At 35.0% G+C, this 22588-nt stretch overlaps 1 protein-coding gene across 6 annotated transcripts in view; it reads left to right on the top strand.

Moving 5' to 3' along the window:
- ERBB4 (erb-b2 receptor tyrosine kinase 4) overlaps positions 1 to 22588 on the top strand; it is a 1287830-nt gene that overhangs the window by 933386 nt on the left and 331856 nt on the right. For all 6 annotated transcript variants that reach the window (XM_027566608.1, XM_027566583.1, XM_027566617.1 and 3 more), the window contains exons 6-9: positions 12061 to 12179; positions 15037 to 15178; positions 19138 to 19251; positions 19341 to 19467. In XM_027566608.1, the coding sequence (XP_027422409.1) occupies positions 12061 to 12179; positions 15037 to 15178; positions 19138 to 19251; positions 19341 to 19467 (502 nt within the window). The remainder of the gene's footprint in view (positions 1 to 12060; positions 12180 to 15036; positions 15179 to 19137; positions 19252 to 19340; positions 19468 to 22588) is intronic.

Here is a 22588-nt window from a genome sequence, read left to right as displayed (position 1 = left end):
GTACTGGATAACCTAGGGCTCACGTGTAATCAGCTGCTTCAATTGTGTCCGACTCTTTGTAACCCTATGGACTGTAGCTCTGCAGGCTTCTCTGCCCATGGGATTCTCCAGGCAAGGAGACTGGAGTGGGTTGCTATGCCCTCCTCTAGGGGATATTCCTGAGCCAGGTATCGAACCCATGTCTTGGCAAGTATGTTCTTTACCACTTGTGCCACCTGGGAATCCCAATTAAGAACTGTCTAAAACAGGAAAAGAGCATCTTTTCATATGGGACAGAAACAACATGAATTGATTTAGATTTGAATTAAAAAAAAAAAAACTAACATAAGAAAGGAATGCATTGACTTATCTGAAGATGGCTAATTTCCAGTTTTCTGGTGCTATTAAATGTAGTATTTCACCTTGCATTTGAGCATCATTTGGTATTTTAATTTCCAAATTTAATATTAATAAGTTATTAGATGTGGGCTTTGCTGTGATATTAAGAAACTAGATATTGTCTGAAAAACCCTGATGAGACAGTGATATCTCTTAGAGACATATGGACATATTTTGGACTTGTCCATAAGCAAGTCAATTTATTTGGATTTCAATTTCTTCCTAAAATGAGAATTTTAGACTAATATAATTCATTAATTCAGCAAATATTTATTCATTGCTTTTTTTTTTTTTTGCCAATTTTGGAAGGAAACTCATCCAGGTATATACTGGTTGGGAGAGATTATCTTTATTCCTGTCTGTTGATATTTTGGATAAAGAAGTAGGATAAACAAAGAGATTGTGTGTGTGTGTGTGTTGTGTGTATGTGTGTGTGTTCATGAAGTCTGGATATAGAGATGTTTGGTCTGCTGTAATTTGAACTGATTTGAAAAAGCTGACTGTCAAGTTTTCCTTTTTTTTTTTAATTTGTAACATGTCTGTAATATGATCACTCCATTTTTTATCACTTTATTTTCACTATGTCATTTAATTGTATATTGTAAGGTGTAGCCATCAATTTTCTTTTTCTTTTCATCTTTTTAATGTTTGTGGTTATAACATCTTTCTTTTTTAAAAAAATAATTTATATTTTTATAAAAATATATATTTTAAATACTATTTATGTTTTTATTATCCTGACTCATGTACTTCACTTGTTATCTTGAAATACATACATTTTATGTGTATTTATAAATATATGTATTTTTTTCCTGGAAATACTATACAAAAACTCATACTCCCTCTCAAGAATACTTTTTATAGTTCATATAATAGGCAATACTGTTTTTCTATGTTTGAATCCTGACTCGTAAACTTTGCTGATGTCAACAGCCTATTAATAAGGGAGAATTTCCCTAGTGGCTGAGAGTGTAGTTTAAAATCAACTCTAAGGTCCCTTAATGAATCACTTAAGCATGTATTTTAAAAATATATTGAATAAAACTTCATTAAATAAATGAATAAAGCAGCTGGTGATGAAGAATGGATTATACAAGATTCCCTTCCTATTTGACAATATTCCTAACTAACAACATTATCTTGTCATAGCCCATAGGTCACCAGGGATATATTTGGGACAAGGGTCAAATTTGATTAGAAGCTGCCAAATCGAGGCATATTTTACTAACTGACTCTAAATGTCAGTAATGGGTTGGCAGGTACTGGCACATGAAGTGTAGCAGCTATGGCATATAGAATTAAACTATTACAATACCTGTAGGCATGTATACCTAATGGTATGGTCAGTCAGTTCCTTTGAAGAGGTTAAAATCAGACTGCTGCTGCTGCTAAGTCACTTCAGTCATGTCCCATTCTGTGCAACCCCATAGACGGCAGCCCACTAGGCTCCCCCGTCCCTGGAATTCTCCAGCCAAGAACACTGGAGTGGATTGCCATTTCCTTCTCCAGTGCATGAAAGTGACAAGTGAAAGTGAAGTCACTCAGTTGTGTCTGACTCTTAGCAACCCCATGGACTGCAGCCTACCAGGCTCCTCCATCCATGGGATTTTCCAGGCAAGAGTACTGGAGTGGGGTGCCATTGCCTTCTAATTAGGAATAAAATATGTTGCATTTTTTTCTGATGTGCAAAATGGATATTATTGTGGCAGTTTAGAAAACCCATATATGTTTTTATAATTCTACTTTGCTAGGTTCAATTATTTTTAAAAATTAGTGACCTTCTCCAAGAGCCTTTTTCAATGAATATAGGCTTAGGCTATTGGTTAAAATAAGTAACAAATAATTAAAATTCAAAATTCCTTCCCTGTTCAGGTTAGGATATAATCTTTATGTGTCCTGAGGCCTGACCCTGTGTGACAGCAATTATTTTCAATTATCCTATGATCTAGTGTGAGATAGGAAGCAGCCGTCCAGTTTAAGACCTGTCTCCATCTCTGCCTTCCCATACAAATAAATACTTTACCCTTCCTGGAAAGTAATAATAATAGTAAGAGGGTATTTTAAGAGTATTTCCAGAAGTTTGGAAATGTTGGTTTATGATAAAGGGAACTGCTGAAAACCTTGGGAATCCCAATTTATGTAAAAAATGAATTTCCTGGCCCCTTTCCTAACCTTATTGAATCAGAAAGTAGAAAGAGGACCAGACATTTTTACTTTAAATGCCTTTATGTGATTCTTACAGTCTACCTGGCATTGGTCACACTGATGTGTCTAATTATTCTCCCATTGGAAAATTAATAGTGGTGTTTAGTTTGGTGTTAGTTTCATTAAACTAGATTTTCTACACATTTCATCATGCTCCAGAAGTAATGTGTATTCTTGGATGGTCTTTGAGCTTTATTTGTTTCATTTAAAGTCTAGTCTGATAATTGAAGCTTTTTACTTTGGCCACCTGATGTAAAGAACTGACTCATTTGAAAAGACCATTATGCTGAGAAAGATTGAAGGCAGGAGGATAAGGGGATGACAGAGGATGAGATGATTGGATGGCATCACGGACTCAAATGACATGAGTTTGACTAAATTCGGAGTTGTTGATGGACAGGGAGGCCTTGCGTGCTGCTGTCATAGGGTCACAACTGAACTGAACTGAGAAGCATGTTACACAACCCAGAGTGTTCAGCTTGGTGGCGGGGGCACAATTTCACCATTCATAGGAATAAATATTGAATTCCAATACAATAAATATTGGATTACAATCCAACTAGAAGGTACCTCTAGAGAGCATTTCATCAAGTCTGCTGTCTTTAATTAAGTGGAGGTCTGAAGCATTCAAAAGAGATTTCCCTTAAATACTGACTAAGACTCAGGAAGCCCATTCAGAGTCTCCTTACAGTGTTTTTATCACTCTAATAGTCAATAAATTCTTCTTCACGTTCAACCTAAATCACCTCTGCATTAACCTGAGCATTTTTCTTATTCAAACCTCCAAGTTTGTAACCAAAAACAGCCTAGCACTAAAATTATTCAACATTTATTTAATGGACACAGTGTGTTTCATGGACACAGTTTGTCGAAATTTGATCAATAAACAGAAATAATCTAGGCAGCATAGAGGTGAAGATCATTGAGTGCTAACTGGAATAAAGTGAAATTAAAATAAGCATACTTTAAAATGTGCTTAGCAATGTAATCGGGGGCAGCCCAGGAAACTTGTCATGTAGACAGCTGCTGGTTGGGAGAAAGGAAGAGTTTTCTGTCTCTTATTTATCTGAATACTTTGCCTTCAGAATTAGGCACACAATATTTCTTTTCCCCATTTAGGTCTTTTTCTCCCCAAATCTTCCTACCAGTTTGCACGTCAATTATGTTTGCTTAATCTCCCAATTAGGGGTAGAGGGCTTAACAACACTGATAGGAGATCAAAGGGAAGGTCAGTGTGATTAAATTTCAGACAAAAAATAATCAGTCAGTCAATCAGTCAAATGGTGGAAGTGACCTGGAGTTGTCCCATTTTCACTGGATAGTATAATGGTTTTCATCTTTAGACTACACATTTGAAATCCCCTGGGAAGCTCATTAAAAGTATCAAATCCTAGAACATAGTGGGTAATGTTGATATAATAGGAATTAAGTGATTCTCAGGCGTTTTTTAAAGTACTCTGTATCCTGCTACTCCAGTGAGGTCTGTGGACTATTAAACTGTGACATAACCTGAGATCTTATTAGAATGGACAGTCTTGGGCCCCACTGATTGTCGACTAGATGAAAATCTTCACTGATGCAAGAATTCCCATATTAAAGCTTGAAAGACCCTTTTCAATGATCTTATATAAAGCCTTCTTCAGAGTCACTTGATAGAGGAAATGAAGGGAAGCAGAAGGCAATCAAGGTGAGACGATGGAGGAGATGATGAAGGAGGAAAGGACAGAGGAGAAGGAGAAAAGGGAAAGGTATAAACACTTGAGATCATTTTACTTTGTTACTGTGACATCAGTGCTCTGATTGCACCACTTACGAATGGTCATTATCCTTTTAGTAACTCATAAGAAGTAAATATTTGATTAATAAATTGCCAAATTTCTTCAAATAAGATTAATTTGTTCTAAGGGAATAACTTTAAGTATGGTTATTATTATATTTAAAGCAGTAATTAAGCCCTCATTTTTATTACTGAAACACTCATGTAATAAAGCTACTGATAAATAGTTTATTTATTTTTTTGAAATGACAGATACTCTCTCAGTAGTGTCCCCTTGCTACTACAAGATGCTTGGCTCTTAAACTTTACCCATTTGATTCTCATGGATATTTTGAATTGATCCCTATTCCCAGTTTCAATTTTACTGACCCTAATAAGCATTTTAATTTCACAGGCTTTATCTTTTATATTAACTAATCACAGATACTGATGTACCACGGAAGAATAAACTAGTTAAAATTCAACCCAAACATTGAAATGCACCCCATGAAGCAGTTTAGAAAAGATACTAAATACAGGGGGAAAAGTCTAATGAAATAATAGTCAAGCTAGGATGGAAATTAATATAACCAAAGCAATTATAAGTTAATGTTACCATGGAGGCTAAGTGAATTATCTCATTGATTTCAGGTTCTGTTTTTTGTTTTGTGTTTCAATCACAATGAAATATGAGTATGGTTTGATGTGTTTAATTCATATTAAGTAATGCTTATTAATCAGCAAGTGCCATTAAATAGATTGTACAAAGGGGAAGTTTTCTTTCTGAAAGCAAAACTCATAACAATGTGAAGAAATGTTTCTTAATAGTGTCTCAGCATTGTTATAGATTAAGCTTATTGCTGTCTTCTTTTGTTTATTATATCTGTCAAGCAAAGCTTTTTAAATACATTTCAGCTTACTGAACTCCAGGCATGTGAAAACTGACAGCAATTAATGCTTTTTTTTAGTGTTAAATGCATCTTACCTTTAAAATAGCAATTATAGACTGTTTCTAGTCAAACCTCAGAATTAACTTTTAATATTTAAGTCAAATTTTTAAAAAAATAATGACTTAAAAGAATGTTTCGTTGCATGTTCCTGAAATGGAATGGCATCTCTAAGATCAAAATACCCTGAGAAAATATGAGATAGGAGGCCACTCTATGGGAGAAATTGCTATTTTGAAAAATTTAAAGTTGACCGTACATATGATTGACTAATTTAAATGCATGTTTTAACAGTTCCACATTATAGTAATTATTACTGAACATAAGGTTGTACAGCAGTGGCCACAGGACTGGAAAAGGTCAGTTTTCATGCAATCCCAAAGAGGGACAATGACAAAGAATGTTCAAAGTACGGTATAATTGCACTCATCTCACCTGCTAGCAAGGTTACACCCAAAATCCTTCAAGCTAGGCTTCAGCAGTATGTGAACTGAGAACTTCTGGATGTGCAAGCTGGGTTTCAAAGAGGTGGAAGAACCAGAGGTCAAATTGACAACATCTAGTGGATCATGTAGAAAGCAAGGTAGGTCCAGAAAAACACTTACTTCTGCTTCATTGACTACACTAAAGCCTTTGACTGTGTGGGTCACAGCAAACTGTGGAAAATTCTTAAAGAGATGGGAATACCAGACCACCTTACCTATTTCCTGAGAAACATGTATGCAGGTCAAGAAACAACAGTTAGAACAGGACGTGGAACAACAGACTGGTTCTAAGTCGGAAAAGAAGTACGTCAAGCCTGTATATTGTCACCCTGCTTATTTAACTTGTATGCAGAATACATCATGAGAAATGCCAGACTGGATGAAGCACAAACTGGTATCGAAATTGCTGGGAGAAATATCAATAACCTCAGACACGCAGATGACACCACCCTCATGGCAGAAAGCAAGAGGAACTAAAGAGCCGTCTTGATGAAAGTGAAAGAGGAAAGTGGAAAAAACTGGCTTGAAACTCAGTGTTAAAAAAACTAAGATCATGGCATCTGTGCCATCACTTCATGGCAAACAGGAGGGGGAAAAAGTAGGAGCAGTGACAGATTTTATTTTCTTGGGCTCCAAAATCACTGCAGATGGTGACGGCAGCCATGAAATTAAAAGACACTTGCTCGCTGGAAGGAAAGTTATGACAAATCTAGCCAGCATATTTAAGAACAGAGACATCACTTTGCTGACAAAGGGCCATACATTCAAAACTGGCTTTTGCAGTAGTTATGTATGGATATGAGAGTTCTACCATAAACAATGCTGAGCACCAAAGAATTGATTCTTTGGAGTTATGGTGCTGGAAAAGACTCTTGAGACTCCTGTGGACTGAAAGGACATCAAATCAGTCCATTCCAAAGGAAATCATCCCTAATGTTCATTTGAAGTACTGATGCTGAAGCTGAAGCTGTAGTACTTTGTTCACCTGATGTGAAGAGCCAACTCATTGGAAAAGACCCCGCTGAAGGGAAAGACTGAAGGCAAAAGAGAAGAGGCTGCAGAGGATGAGATGATTACATAGAGTCACCCACCCACTCTATGAATATGAATTTGAGCAAATTCTGGGAGATAGTGGAGGACAGAAGAGCCTGGCGTGCTGCAATCTATGGGGATCCAAACAGTCAGACATGACTTAGCTACTGAACAACAGCAACAATCAAGGTTGCACTGTGTTCATTCTTTTTCTAATGTATTATTTTTATATTTAAATAGTATAATAATTAGATAAATTATCAACATGAACATTTATTAAATAATGTATTAAAATACAATTATGGTTATTTGTTTAAATGTTATCTACATTAATTCCCTAATTTAGTAGGAAAGACCAAAGTATATAAATGAAGAGAAATGGAAATATTTTGTATAGTTAGCTTAAAGCACCATAGAGTAAAAAATGGAAATTAACACCTAGACATATATGTCTAGTATTAAAATACAGTATGATTTATAGAATATGATTGCTGTTTCATGTCATGTTATTTTCCAGCTAAGCAATGCCTGTCAACCAAAAGCAAATTAGTAGACTGTCCTGTGATAACACTGATTTCATGTCTAGTAATATGATCACTTAGCATGAGTCTGCCATTTCAGTTAGCAACTCTTAATACATTGAAGTACAAGGGATGACTCAGATGGTAAAGAACCCTCCTCCAGTTCAGGAGACCTGGGTCTGATCCCTAGGTTGGGAAGATCCCCTCGAGAAGGGAATGGCAACCCACTCCAGTATTACCTGGAGAATTCCATGGACAGGAGAGCCTGGCAGGCTGCAGTCCATGGGGTCACAAAGAGTTGGACACAACTGAGCAACTAACACAATAATACATTGAAAGAGCCTTGTTGAATCTGAAAGAAAGAAATTATATCTGAATTTGTTCTTTCCAAAAATGTCTATTAAAGTATTTCCTTTATATGATATTAATTACTAATTAGGACATCTAAATAAATGTAACAATTGGTTAAAAATAGGAAGATTAAGCACAATGTATGAATATTAACATTAATGAGTAAGATAAAATTCATTGAATATATTTCACATATATAATGTATATGTAATATGTATGTAAACTCATTGTGTTCTGTTAGTTGCTCAGTTGTGTCTGACTCTTTGTGACCCCAAGGACTGCAGCCCACCAGGCTCCTCTGTCCCCAGAATTCTAAAGGCAGGAATACTGGAGTGGGTTGCCATTCCCTTCTCCAGGCGATCTTCCCAAACTAGGGATTGAACCCAGGTCTCCTGTACTTCAGGCAGATTCTTGACCATCTGAACCAAATCCTGTGGACTGCAAGGAGATTAAACCAGTCAATCCTAAAGGAACCTGATTATTCATTGGAAGGACTGGTGCTAAAACTGAAGCTCCAATACTTTGGCCACCTAATACAAAGAGCCAACTCATTAGTAAAGATCCAGATGCTGGGAAAGATTAAAGGCAGGAAGAAGAGGGGACAATAGAGAATGAGATGATTGAATGGCATCACCAACTCAATGGACATGACTTTGAGCAAACTCCAGGAGATAGTGAAGGACAGGGAAGCCTGGCATGCTGCAGTCTATGGGGTTGCAGAGTCGTACATGACTGAGTGAACAACAACATATGTATGTTGTGTATAATGTGTTTATAAATACAAATAAAATTTACATGGATGCCAGGTACAGTTCTAACACTGGAATATACCATAAAACAAAGAAAGTGTAATAAATGAGTTGTAAAATATATTAGATGGTGATAGATGCTATAACAGATACAAGGGGGAAGAAGGGGAAGGAGGGAAGAGGACAGGAAGAGAGAGAAGGAGGAAAGTCCGTAAGGCATCAGTGGTTTGGAAAGGATTTAAATTATGTATTAACTAAGGATAGACTTCATTGAGAAGGTGAGATTAGAGCAAAGACTTGAAGGTTTAGGGGCAGGTCAAATTGACTTATTTTGTAGTATTTTATACTAGAATATTTACAGAAGAAATTACTTACTTCAAAATAATTACCTAAATTGCAAATATCAAATATGCTCTCATATATGAGATCTGAAATTTTGTTCTATTTCAAAACCTTTAAACTTACATGAAATATCATATGACAATTTTTACAAAATAAAAACAAGAGAGAGGATGAGTTCAAGTACTGTTTTAGTTTAAACTTTATTTGTTATTTGTTGACTACATAGGGAGGAATGTAATAATGTCAAATGGAAAAATATAAAAATTATATAGTTTACAAATATCATCATCATGTTCAATTGAAAAAGACCCAAGTGAATCTATGGAATCATGAAATAATCAATGGTAGAATATAAGGATCTAATAATAGATACAAACAATAATTGTAAGGTATTTTCATTTTGATATACTCTGTTTCTTAGTATTTTAATATTTGTCTGTTTACATTTTTAGTGCCCTACCCATTTAACTGTCAATATATTTCCTTTTCCTCTAATAAGTGCATTATGTACTCAATAAACAGATATTTCTGAGTTGGCATTATATGACATTTGTTACTTGGAGGGAATACTTATTTAGTGTCTATTAACTGCCAAACAATACCAGGGATGTAAACATGAATAAGATGATATACTTCAATAAAATGCTGTATTACTTTACTGGGGGAGCAGACATGGAAAAAATAAATACAATATGTTACAATAAGCACAATAATATTATCTAATGGTTGCTGAGCACTATTAATAGGAGTCATATTAGGCACTATACCTATATCTCTATTTGTGTCTTCAAGTCCATTACATAGGAATTCATACTAATCCCATATTAAAAATGGTGAAGTGAAATACAGAGTGGTTAGATAATGTGTCATATCATAAGAACAAAATTTGAATTTGAGTTTGAATGATCCTAGACCCTCAGATGGCAGCCTACTCCAGTGTTCTTGCCTGGAGAATCCCAGGGACGGGGGAGCCTGGTGGGCTGCTGTCTATGGGATCACACAGAGTCGGACACGACTGAAGTGACTTAGCAGCAGCAGCAGACCCTCAGAGCTCATAGATTCATGTATTAACTTCACCTGCTTGGTCGTTCAGAAGCATGTACATCAGATTAACTCAACATGGAGCTGTGTCTGAAAAGGTTTCAGAACAAAAACAGAACATTCAGTTGATCTTATGGATGAGTATTTGCTAGACAGAGAAGACAGTTTATTTTATTTTTTGTCATGAAGGAATATACTGTGACAAGGCAGTAAAAATCACAAATGCATATCATGAAAGGAACTGAGGATCACAAGTGGTATTTCTGTGTGTCTGGATGTGAAGAGCAGATTGAGAGTAGTGAGAGATGCCAGTAGAAATAGAAATGGTGGTCAATTGATGGAGGACTTTTATCCCTTGCTAAGGGTTTACACGGAGAAGGAAATGGCACCCCACTCCAGTACTCTTGCCTGGAAAATCCCATGGATGGAGGAGCCTGGTAGGCTGCAGTCCATGGGGTCGCTAAGAGTCGGACACAACTGAGTGACTTCACTTTGACTTTTTACTTTCATGCATTGGAGAAGGAAATGGCAACCCACTCCAGTGTTCTTGCCTGCAGAATCCCAGGGACGGGGGAGCCTGGTGGGCTGCCGTCTATGGGGTCACACAGAGTCGGACACGACTGAAGTAACTTAGCATAGCATAGCATAAGGGTTTACAGCTCTATTGCAGAGTTGGAAAGTAAGGCTCATACAGAGAAAGGACTGACACTGATTTATATGCAACAGCTTATATTTTCAAGTCATTACTTTTATTATGGCATACAGGGTTATTTGTGACCTGAGAGACCTTTTAGAAGGCTATGCGATATTTAGAGATAAATCTCAGAATGAAGTTGGCATAGACAGCAGGGAAGAAAAGAAGAACATCTATTGGTAGTACTTGGGAATTTTATTAGGTGTGAAAAGTGAGGGTAGAGGAAAAGGAGAACTAGAATACATGTCCAAAATTTTAGCTGAAGTGTTGGATGGATGATGTTATCAGTAATTGAGATAAGGGAACAAATAAGAGACAGACACTCTATGGTAGAGGTGGGGAAAAAATGCATTCCATTGTGTACATATACATAGGGAATTTTCCAGACAATGAGAAATGCCTGTTGCATCTTGATAGAGATTTCAGATCTGAATCTAATGTCGTCTACCTAGAGATAGTATACGAAATAGAGGATGAATGATTATATCCAAGTATATGAGCTCTTAATCCATATGAAGACCAGCTCTGAGGAACACTAAAGTTTAAGGAATCGTGTCTTGCTGTACTAAGTGAAGGAAACTTTGAAGAACTCAAAGAGGTGGGAAGAAACAAGGCTGAAGAAATACAGAACCAAGAAATGATGTGTTACACATATGTTGTATAATTCATTTCTCTATATACTTTTAAAATATCTCTTTGGAATAAGTATGATAAGCAGAAATGTGTCCCTTAATGCTATGATTTTGTTGTCCAGTGTATATAGCTTGATTTACTAAAGTAAACCTTGACAGCATGATGCTGTCAACTAAGACTGAAAAATGTTATAAGAAAAACTAACGGAAGTTTTTGTTGTGTTTACTATGAATATGTCTTCTGCCCTCCTTCCTGTTTCTTTAAGGATGTTGCTCTACTCCTTGTTAAGTCCCTCTTTTTGAGAAATTTTGGTAGAAATTTCACTTAAATCTCAGGAATAGAAATGTTTGTGCTACTACAGAGGCGTTATCTACCTATCTTTGTCTGTCTGTTTATCTATCTACCTACCTACCTATTTGTCTGTTACCTATCCATTTATCACCCATCATCTGTCTATCTGATAGGAATGATATAAGGTATAATGTGAATCATGTAAGAGTTTATGTTTTCATTCTTTGCATTGGCTAGCAAAAATCAAGCACCCCTTTCTGGAGACACTTTCTGCTGTAGGCCCTCACGGTGCACATTGTAAATAGACTTTGCTGCTGACTCCATTTTTAGCAACCTGCCAGAATGCCTCTCATTCAGTTTTTCTAAATTTGATTCTTTCTTCCTAATTGTGTGATTTTTGTAAAGCACTGTCTTTGCTTGAAAAAGAATGAATCTAAAAACAAATTCATGTATTAATTTTGAAGGATTTTGTATAGTAATTTTGATCAATTGCCAACTTCAAGCAGTAAATGTTTGCTGAGCTGAGTCAGTGATGGTTGAGCAAATTGTTACTTACTCCAGGGCTCAGCTTTTCTCAGCTACTCCAAATCACCTGGAAGCTGACTTTGATGAGGCACTATCTCTGTCTTCTGCAGTGACAAGGACCGTGTGTGCGGAACAGTGTGATGGCAGATGCTATGGACCCTACGTGAGTGATTGCTGTCACCGAGAATGTGCTGGGGGCTGTTCGGGACCGAAGGACACCGACTGCTTTGTGAGTCTGGCAGCTCTCCCTTTCACTTTCTGATCCTCCCTTTCCTCCTAGTCTGACTCACATACATCAAGTCTTTACCATCGCTTGTGGTAAAGGACCCACTTGCCAATGCAGGAGATGTGAGATGCGGGTTCAGTCCCCAGGTGGGGAAGATCTCCTGGAGGAGGGCATGGCAACTCTCTCCAGTATTCTTGCCTGGAGAATCCCCATGGACAGAGGAACCTGGAAGGCTGCAGTCACAAAGAGTCAGACATGACTGAAGCGACTTGGCATGCACACAAGATAAGATCAGATGTTACTATTTTAGGGTTAAGAAAGATGCTGTGGTTTCCTGAAAGTCATTCTCTTACTGGGTGGCTATTGATTAACTAGGATTGTTCTGTCCTAGAATAAATGTATTATGCCTTTCTGATATAGTTTATTTTACAAGTGAGACTTAGTTGGACAACGTAAAGGAGAACATATTGAATATCTTTAAAAAAGATAACAGTATCCTTCCAAAATTTACTGTGTATGTTGTTGCCTCACTGAGTTGAGTCTTCTGAGTGGGGGCACTCATGTTTTATCTCTCAAATATAAATTCAAGATTAAAGCAGATAAATTTATGAATTAAACTGTCTTATAGTTTATATTGTTTACAAGCTAATATTATTCAAAATTTCTAAGATTTATAAATGCATGCTTAAAGCAATTTATATGCTAATCTGTGTGATTTTTATTTTAGAAGAGGACACTTTTACATCCTCAGAATTAACATTTACAGCTTTTCGGGGCCACTTTTTAATTACTTTTTGATATCCCTGATAAAGTTCTTTCTATTCCATTGAATACATACAGGCCATTCTGTGAGTTACAGTTAATGCAGTTTCATGCACACAGAGCATTAGTTTCATTTTAAGCCAAAAATCATAAAATAATAAACAATTTTTGTTGCTAAAATGTACACAGGAATATATTTTGTTCCTCCACATCAAATATCCATAGAAAACACTGATGCATTTAGAACTGAGGATATTTATTTTTTTTCAAATTGGTACTTAATTCTGCTCAAGCAAACCATAGATTATACCTCTCATGATATAGAAACACAGTAATTTATTACTTCTCTTAATGTCACAAAAACTTAATTTGTCTGTCCTAATTTTATAGTGAAACAAAGTATGTATTATAGAAATGAGTAGGGAGAAAAAGGAAGGAGAGGGAAATGTACAGAAGATGCTCAGCAGACCTTGAACTGAGACTCTTTCCCTTACCTCTCACCAGACATGAGATATAAGCTTGATCTGAAAGATACTGAACAGGGGTTGTGTTAGCAATTCCAAACTAGTACTAACAATAAAAATGAACAATAGCTCTTAACTTTCACTTAGAAGTTTTTCACTGAATTTTTTTTCATGGTTCCCTTATCACGATAAGCAAAGTGCTGAGTGAGCTTCAGAATTCTCATTTCATTATTTTTATGGAATGGTCCACTGATTCCACTTTGGCATTTAGTAGAGAATGTTCAAGAATGCCAGACCAAGGACTTGGTGTAAGTTATTGTTTTGTATACTGTCTGGAAGGTAAACTTGTTTGATCTCTCTGGCTTATGTCCCTTTGTTGCCAAGTAATCTGTGCGAAACACTGTATAAAATATATTAGTAAAGCAATTATGAGGACACATGAAGTTTTATAGCCATAAATTAAAGCTTACTGAATTTTCTAGATTGGTTTTTAATAGATTCTTCCTGGAAAGTGTCATCTTAGTGAATAATATATCATCAGTGAGTCTCGTTCTGATTATGCATCTCGTAGACTATCATCAGGGAATTGTCATGTTTGTGATAAAGTACTTGCTAAAACAACAATTGATTAAGAAAATGTTTTGAGGAAACAGAATAAATTAGTGCTTATTAATAACCATACATCTAATTTATGATGATATGTAAAATATAGCTTGAGTTCACATTAGCTTGCCTTCCAAAGCCTAAAGTATTCCTATGCAGGTTTAAATTGTTTAATTAAGAGAATTAGTCCATCTTCTCTTTTGCTAAACACATGTTTTATATACTTATATATGTACTTTTTATCTATTTTTTTATATCAAATACCTAACTTCTGGGTGGTGCAATTGTTTTTAATTGTTTTCAAATGCATTTGAACATATTAACAAATAGAAGTCTCAGGAAAAATATATAAATCAGCAGAAACAAATTTATTTGAACTTGACTTTTAGGAAAAGGTATGACCATATAGGAAAAAGGTATCATATTATTCAATTATGGACTAAATTAGCTACTTCTTTACATTTTGGCATCACATCCCACTACATTTACATTTGGCTAGTCACCTGACAGAGACTTCGAAGTCCAGTTTGAATGACCATCACAAAGTTATCTCACTATACAATGGTGATGAACAGATTCACGAGGTTACTTGAGTCACCGAATTCGTCAAATACCAGCTTTAAGAAAACTCTAGCCTATACAACTGGATATTTAGTTTTCACTGCCAGACTCTAAAACTCAGCATAAACCCTTTGAATAATAAATTTTCACTATAATCTAACTTTAATAATTTAAATCAATTGCCAGTTTAGGAATTTATGGAGAGACACCAAGAAATATGAACATTAGTAACTATAGAAGGTATGTTTGGTGAGCTGGAAAAAGTTTTTCAAAATTAAGAAATACAAAACAAACATTAACTTAAAAAATAAATCCTGATGAATAAAAAATTGTCATAGTTTCCAGTTTTTATGAAATTGATATTTGCTAAGCAATTAATACACCTTATCACACAACTGTTGTAACAGTGTCCCTTTAACAATATTATGAAGGTTGTTTCAAAAAGGAAATTAATTTTTGCTGTGTTGCAGGCATGCATGAATTTCAATGACAGTGGAGCATGTGTTACTCAGTGTCCACAAACATTTGTCTACAATCCCACTACCTTTCAACTGGAGCATAACTTCAATGCAAAATACACCTATGGAGCCTTTTGTGTCAAGAAGTGCCCACGTAAGTAACAAAATAAGACTAGCCAAATTAATTAACTCATTGTTTTAAAGCAAAGTAATTTCATGGAAACTTATCATAATTTGAAACTTGTGACATATCATGAATTACTTTGGTATGAATATTATTATTATTTCATATATAAAGGAATTAAAATTCAAAAAATTGAAGTGATTGGTTCATAATCTCAGCAAATGAGTAACATGTTTGAGGTTAGAGTACGTTGTCAATTCATTGACTTCTAAACTCATTATTTTCACTGTATGTCAATATTTTTGCACATGATGCTGTCCTCAGAAAAATGATTAAGTAGCAGCAAACTATGTAATGAACAAGGTCTTCTTATAATAATAATGAATTTTCACCTAAAGTGATCTTATTATTTATTTGTAATAGAATATATAAAATAGTTTTGACATCAGATATAATTTTAAAACAATAACCATGGATATAAAGGGCATGTTAAGGAATCTTTACCAAATTGAAAACTCATCCTGGGGATTCAAAATGACCAGCTTGTTTGTTTAAGTCAATTTCTTTGCTTGGAGAGACCACTGAGACATTTCTTTGATGTTTTACTTTTTTGATGGCTGAAAAAAAAAAAACAAACCTCATTTGTCCATGTAAATTAAAAGACTTTACATTCTACATCACATAGATATTTATTTTTTTGATTTGTGCATAGGATGGAATAGGAAGTGTAAGAGACGTGAGATTAGAATGGCTTTGATTATAGCTTTGGCCACTTATTCACTGTGTGATTTTTAATAAACTACTTAATTTTCTAGGTTTCACTTGTAACTTAGTCAGTAAAGAATCTGCCTGTGATGCAGGAGACCCGGGTTTGATCCCTGGGTCGGGAAGATCCTCTGGAGAAGGAGATGGCAACCCACTCCATTGTTCTTGCCTGGAATTCCATGGACAGCGAAGCCTGGCAGGCTATACAGTCCATGGGGTCGCAAGAGTTGGACACATCTTAGCGACTAAACCACCACTACCACTTAATTTTCTCTTTTCTCCTCTTTAAAACGTGGAAAATCAAATGTACCCTCTCTCTTTCCCAGAAATAATATAAAGATCAAAGTGATAGAAAATAAGTTTCATAGGAATAGTATATAAAAACAAGTCTTTGAAAGCAATGATCATTCCAGCCATTATTATTATTTTATATTGATTAAAAGAATAAATATGCATTATATGCATAAACATATATATGCATTTGTATGTAGATAATTTTATAACCAAACTCATGATTTTAATCTGATAATTTCTCATCTAAAAGTTACCCTATATTTACTATCTACTCTCTTGCAAACTACAGGGCGTAAGAGTATCTATCATAGAATGAGGCTAGATGACAAGTTTTTTTCCTTTTCTTAGACAAATGTCCTCCTCCTTCTTAGACTATATCCTTCATAGTGGCTCTGAAGTCTCTCAACTCCTAAATTACAACAAGAGGTCAAAATCTAAGGACTGTTTTTTGAAATGACATGCCCAGTTACTGTAATTATAGCAACTCATAAACTTTCTTTTATGTATTAGTTTAGGTCTATCCAATTACACACTAATTTAAAGTCCTTCATTATTTATCTATGTAAAATTCAAATCTTTGAGGGACCTTGCCTATGCTAAACTGTAGCTATCTTGGGAAACCAAGATGTTTAGCTTCTAAATACTGGTCTACAATTCCTAATCCAGAATTTTGAAATTCAAAACCTAAACAGTAAATATTTTTTGAAACTTATTTGACTTCAAAACCTGAACTTTTATGAAGATACTTATAATCTTTTTTATTTATTTCATTTGACATAAGCTGCTACAAAAATGTGGACTTTTTAAATAAGAAGTATTCCTGAAGACCTTGCAGAAAGGATGGTTACTTCTATTACAGTTTGGGTTCCTGTGCTACAGAGATTTTGGTTGTTAAAGAGTGTTCTCAGGACCCATGAGAGAAGGAAAAGAAGTGAGCTCAGGCTGTGATACAGTCTTAGCAAGGTGTCTCTTCTGTGACAGATGCTCTCTAGTGGATATTAACCTAAAATACAAAGATCATCACACTTTATACCCACTCCCATGGATTCAAATATATCCCTCTACCCCAGACTGCTTTCAATTCCAGTTCCAGATCTTCTAGCATTTCTTCTCTCAGAACAAGCCACTGCTCACGTTGTTGCTGTTATGTTAGTCGCTTAGTTGTTTCTGACTCTTGCAACCCCATGGACTGTAGCCCAGCTGGCTCCTCTGTCTGTGGAATTCTCCAGGCAAGAATACTAGCTATTCCCTTCTTCAGGGGATCTTCTGGACCCAGGAATCAGACCTGGGTCATATTTATTCTAAACTCGTATTTATTCCATACAAAGTAAAGGATCCTTTGCACTACCCAGAACTATGCCCATTGGTAGGATGTTTACTTGCCACTCTTTCCAGTCCACTCCTGACTGAGGCCGCAGGGAAGGTACCATGCATTTTCAGTTGCCTGTACCTACATCCCAAGATTAGTTTTTGTACCCCTCTGACCTCTTGTCCTACTTGCCCTCTCTTGGTTCCCCATGTAGCCATAGATATGAACTTAGTGAAAGGTGCCAGCACAGTGGTCAGTGGATAATATAGGGATTTGGAACACCTGCTTATGCAGTTTACTATGTGAGTGCCCCAGCTCATATCAATTCCAAATTCACTGCTTCCATCTTACAATGGATTGCCGTTGGCCCTACTCAAAATTATGATGTCATGGTTTTTGACAAAACTTTGTTTATGATGGGCAATTTGGACTACGTGATCAATCAATTACCCATGGTTAGGTAGACCATCTCTACCACGACCCACAAGCATGTCAGGAGTTATTTATTAAATGGGGTATAATTCCTAGAGGTCTCTGATGTGATTTTCCATTTGAAACTTGCCATAACTCCACATAGCATATTTTCCCACCATACAAACTTCTAATATTATAGAATAAGTATGTTAGAATATTAATATATTAGAATATTCTATAATATTCTAATATTATAGAAGTATGTATGGGTTTTGTGATCCAAGTAGCAGGATTGCTTGCCCTCCAGCCTAGACTTGCACTATATGCCTTCCCTGCTCTGGGTCCCTTCAAAGTCAGAAGCCTTCTAGACTACTAAATACTGCCAGAAATAGTATTTCCAAACATGGAAGAATGCTGCCTTCAAAACCCAAAAGTAGCCTGGCAGATATTGTGTTTTCCGTTTATTGTAGAAATGGATGCAATAATTTGTCCTTATTTTTTGAAGGGAATGTTTGGCATATCCCAGATCACCGGACTTCTAAACATTTCACCATGGCAAATAATTAGACATTCTTGGTTTATTTAGTAACCTTTCCTAAAATCATGGGGTCGCAAAGAGCCGAACATGACTGAGCAACTAACGCTTTCACTTTCCTAAAGTACTGCCCTTCCAAATTTCATCTTTTTTCTTTGTATGAAGCTATGGGACAATTTCTACAGCTCTCCATTGAAAGATGAACATATTTTAAACATTTCCTCTTGTGATATAAAGTACACTCCCTTCATCCAAGGCAGTTTAACTTCAGCTTCATTTGTGCTTCATGTAACTTGAAGTATTTTTAGATTTCCAACTTGTATCATGGCATGAAATGAAGTGGAACTATTGAAAAACACAAACTAAATGTCATGCAGTTTCCTAAGACTATAAAAGAAATTCACTAATCTTGGGGGGCAATTCAGGATGTGGAGCAGTAGCCAAGCAAGTACCAAATGTTGTTAACACACGCTGCCCTTGGATTGGAATGTAGATACTCATAGATGCTATTTCAGGTTGATATGTTTAGACAAGGAGTTGTTTTAGGGAAAGAAACATACATACTATCATTTTCAAAGGGTAATAATGTTCAAACCCTAAAATATTTTGTTTTAAATTCTATTGCTGAACATCAACATTATCGCTAAATTTACCTTTTTCTTTTTTTATCAGATAACTTTGTAGTTGATTCCAGTTCCTGTGTGCGTGCTTGTCCTAGTTCCAAGATGGAAGTAGAAGAAAATGGGATTAAAATGTGTAAACCTTGCACTGACATTTGCCCAAAAGGTAGTGATTTTGTACTGTCATTCTATGATAAAAATGCATTTTATTGACTAAAGAAAATTTTTCTCAACTCCCTGATCTTGTTTCTACAGCTTGTGATGGCATTGGCACAGGATCGTTGATGTCGGCTCAGACCGTGGATTCTAGTAACATTGACAAATTCATAAACTGCACCAAAATCAATGGGAATTTGATCTTCCTTGTCACTGGTATTCATGGGTCAGTATTACATTTTTATTGAAAATTTTATTGTAAAATATAGACAGAGTTTAAGAGATTCTTTAGTTTTGTCAGTCTGATTCATTTTGACACAGGGTTCCATTATATATTAATGTGTTTTTCCAGCAAAGTCAATGTCAGATTTCACCAGTGGTAATTGTAAGCCAAATTTTGCAAGAGCAATCCAGATTATAAATTTGGTGACTACCTGGATTTGAAAGTAACGATTTATATATAAGCTAAGATGTATTTATAGGATATTCCCTTCAAATCCATAGATTTTAGTGAGTTTGACACATTTGTAGATGTATTTAGGGAAACACTATCAGTGGATAAAGTGGGAAATTTCATTCAAATCCCTAACCCAATTAGTTCAAGACGACATAAATAAATTTTATTTAATGTATTACATAGAAAAGTCAGTAAGTTGTAATTCTGAGCTTTCAGGTATTTTCTTTGCCCTGTTGTATCTTTTTAGGTTTTAGAGTTGGGAATTTAGTACTATTGTGAGAAATCTATTAAATGGATTTCATTTTAGCAATAAAAACTGTAACATTTTCTAGGCTTCTTCATTCTAGAACCACCTGCTGGTTTTAATGGGAAAAATGACCAAATTTGTATTCTTTCAATTGCAATGAAAATGTCAATATTTTTATGTTATATTTTATCTATTTGTCTATATCACTACCTAATCCCTAAATATTAGTGCTGCAGGCTACAGAAAAAGAATATCACTCACATATTTCAATTCAAGACCTACTCTAAACATATAACAGTTCTAGAAGCAAAACAATTTAACACATTATGGATAAATATGTCAAATAGGAACAGCAAGGTAAATAAAACAAATGTTCCTTTCTATTCAAATAAATTACTTTAGGTCTTAGTACATAAAGCATTTCTTTACTTTGAAATGTAACTTTTAGCATAGATGTATGCCAGAAATACCAAGACGTGTTTCTTGTTGCTGTTGTTGTTGTTTGGCTTCTTTTTGTTTTTTAAATATGGTCCAGATTTAAAATCTCTTTAAAAAATATGCACATGATTATTCTTGCGTGGCAACAATCTGTTGGAGCTGGGTGGTACTAGTCATTTGAGATGGGACACATTCAATTGAATTCACCATAGTTCCCACTGGCCCTCTATATCCATTTACTTGTTGTATTTGCCTTCTTGTCTCCATTGGGTAGGAGGCCTGGGCCAATATTTAAGTTTATCTATATAATTTAACATATGCATATCATTTAGTAAAACAAATATCCACAATTTAGGTATTTTGTAAAACCAAATATCACTGTGCATGAAAGATCATATTATGTTAACAGTGTCTTTGGAGAAATAAGAAGACACAGGCCATCAATTCACATTGACTGCTTCCACATGGATATATTAATAATAAATGAATGGACCTCAAGTCCATCTGCGTGGGGAAAGATTTAAAAACATAGTCTCATGAATTGCTTTAGACAAGTGATTTTTATTACAATCAGGCCCAACATCCATCATTTTTATATTAGATTTTGAAATAAAATTTAATTCATTTTAAAATATTAATTTAAATTTTCAATTTAAATTCATTCTCAATTTTGAAATAAAAGTCATAGATTATGTACTCTACCTATAAACATAGTTTTATAAAGTCATTATAATTATGATTTAGAGAAGAATTTTGAAAAGTAATGTTTAATAAAATATGTATTGATAGGAAAATGATCAGCTACTTTTTGTCATAAACGTTTGGATTTATAGGAGGGAAGATTAGAAGTGTATGAAGTATGGGGAAATAAAATGCAAAGAAACAGATGAACACTGGAATATCGTAGTATGAATAGAGGCAACATTACTACAGAATTATACACAAAATAGGATACACTAGGAAGTTTGTGCACATGAGCTTCTCGACTGGGTGGAGCATTTTAAGGTGCTTCAGGACATAAAGCAATCCTTTGCTTTGAAAGGCATTTAACTTGGCTTGGGATTATTTCTAAATCCTGTAGTGTCCCTCAATCTCAATCATAACTGAAACCTCTTGACGGATGTCCCAGATGACCATACATTCACAAATATGAGCAGAATTATTATAAAACATCAGACTAATCCAGACTTTCAAGGAGAACACTAAGTGAAAAATTACAAAAATCAACTCACATGAATTAAAAATAGAAAGGTAAGCCAAGTTTCTCTTAAAAATAAGAGTCAAATATTCTACTTGATTAACTTGATCCAGACCAGACTGGAGTGTGGTTTGAGTCTCTACCATGGACAGTCGGCATTGAGCTGTGCGGTTTCCATGTCAAACACTCAGAGTCCTCCCATATGGAGTTGAGAACTGGATTAAAAATAAATAACTCCCTCCTCTGGGTATTGTGGGCATTCAAAGCAAATGTATGTATATATCTTTAAGTGTTTAGTCCAATATGTAGAATAGAGTAAATCTTAATAAATGGTATAAAAAAGAAAGAAAAGATGGGAAAAGGAGGGAAAGAAGAGAAAGACAATGAAAAGTAACAAAAATAAAACAAAACAAAACAAAACAAAAACCTAAAGCCCCCCGACCAGAATTAAAGAAAATTTAAAACATTTAGAGAAAAAGGCAGTTCAAAAGCAAATCTCAGTGACTATATCTAGTATTTGGTTTATAGCACAGCATATAGTGTAACAGATATTATTTCATAGACTATTGGAAACTGAATAAAGTCAAATTTATTTTTATGCCAATATTTACTTTATGACAAATCATACTTCCTACCTCAGAAGATTATGATTTGTCTTTAATTATAGCAATTAAATGTAACATTATAATTAATATTATTGTGTCTTGAGCATAATATATAAGGTATTTCCAGGACAAATATATATATGAAAGATGATATATTCCTCGTTTCTAGTCTCATGTCAACATGAAGCATATTCTGAAGCCTTACTCTTTCATTTTAGGAAGGAATTAACATAAAGTTAATTGAGTGGATCTCAGATAGTTACATATAGGCACATGTGTATTCATGTATGTAATGTGTGTGTGTATAGACAGAGAGATTTTGGAGGTGAATAATATGAGATAAACAGAAAGCTTTTAGTAAATTAACAAAATGGTTTATTCCACTTAATTCTTATTATCCTC

The sequence above is a fragment of the Bos indicus x Bos taurus genome, chromosome 2 (assembly GCF_003369695.1).
Source record: "Bos indicus x Bos taurus breed Angus x Brahman F1 hybrid chromosome 2, Bos_hybrid_MaternalHap_v2.0, whole genome shotgun sequence".
NCBI classification, from domain to species: Eukaryota; Metazoa; Chordata; class Mammalia; order Artiodactyla; family Bovidae; genus Bos; species Bos indicus x Bos taurus.
Note: the sequence above shows the minus strand (reverse complement) of the source record. Positions and strands in the feature narration are given on the sequence as shown.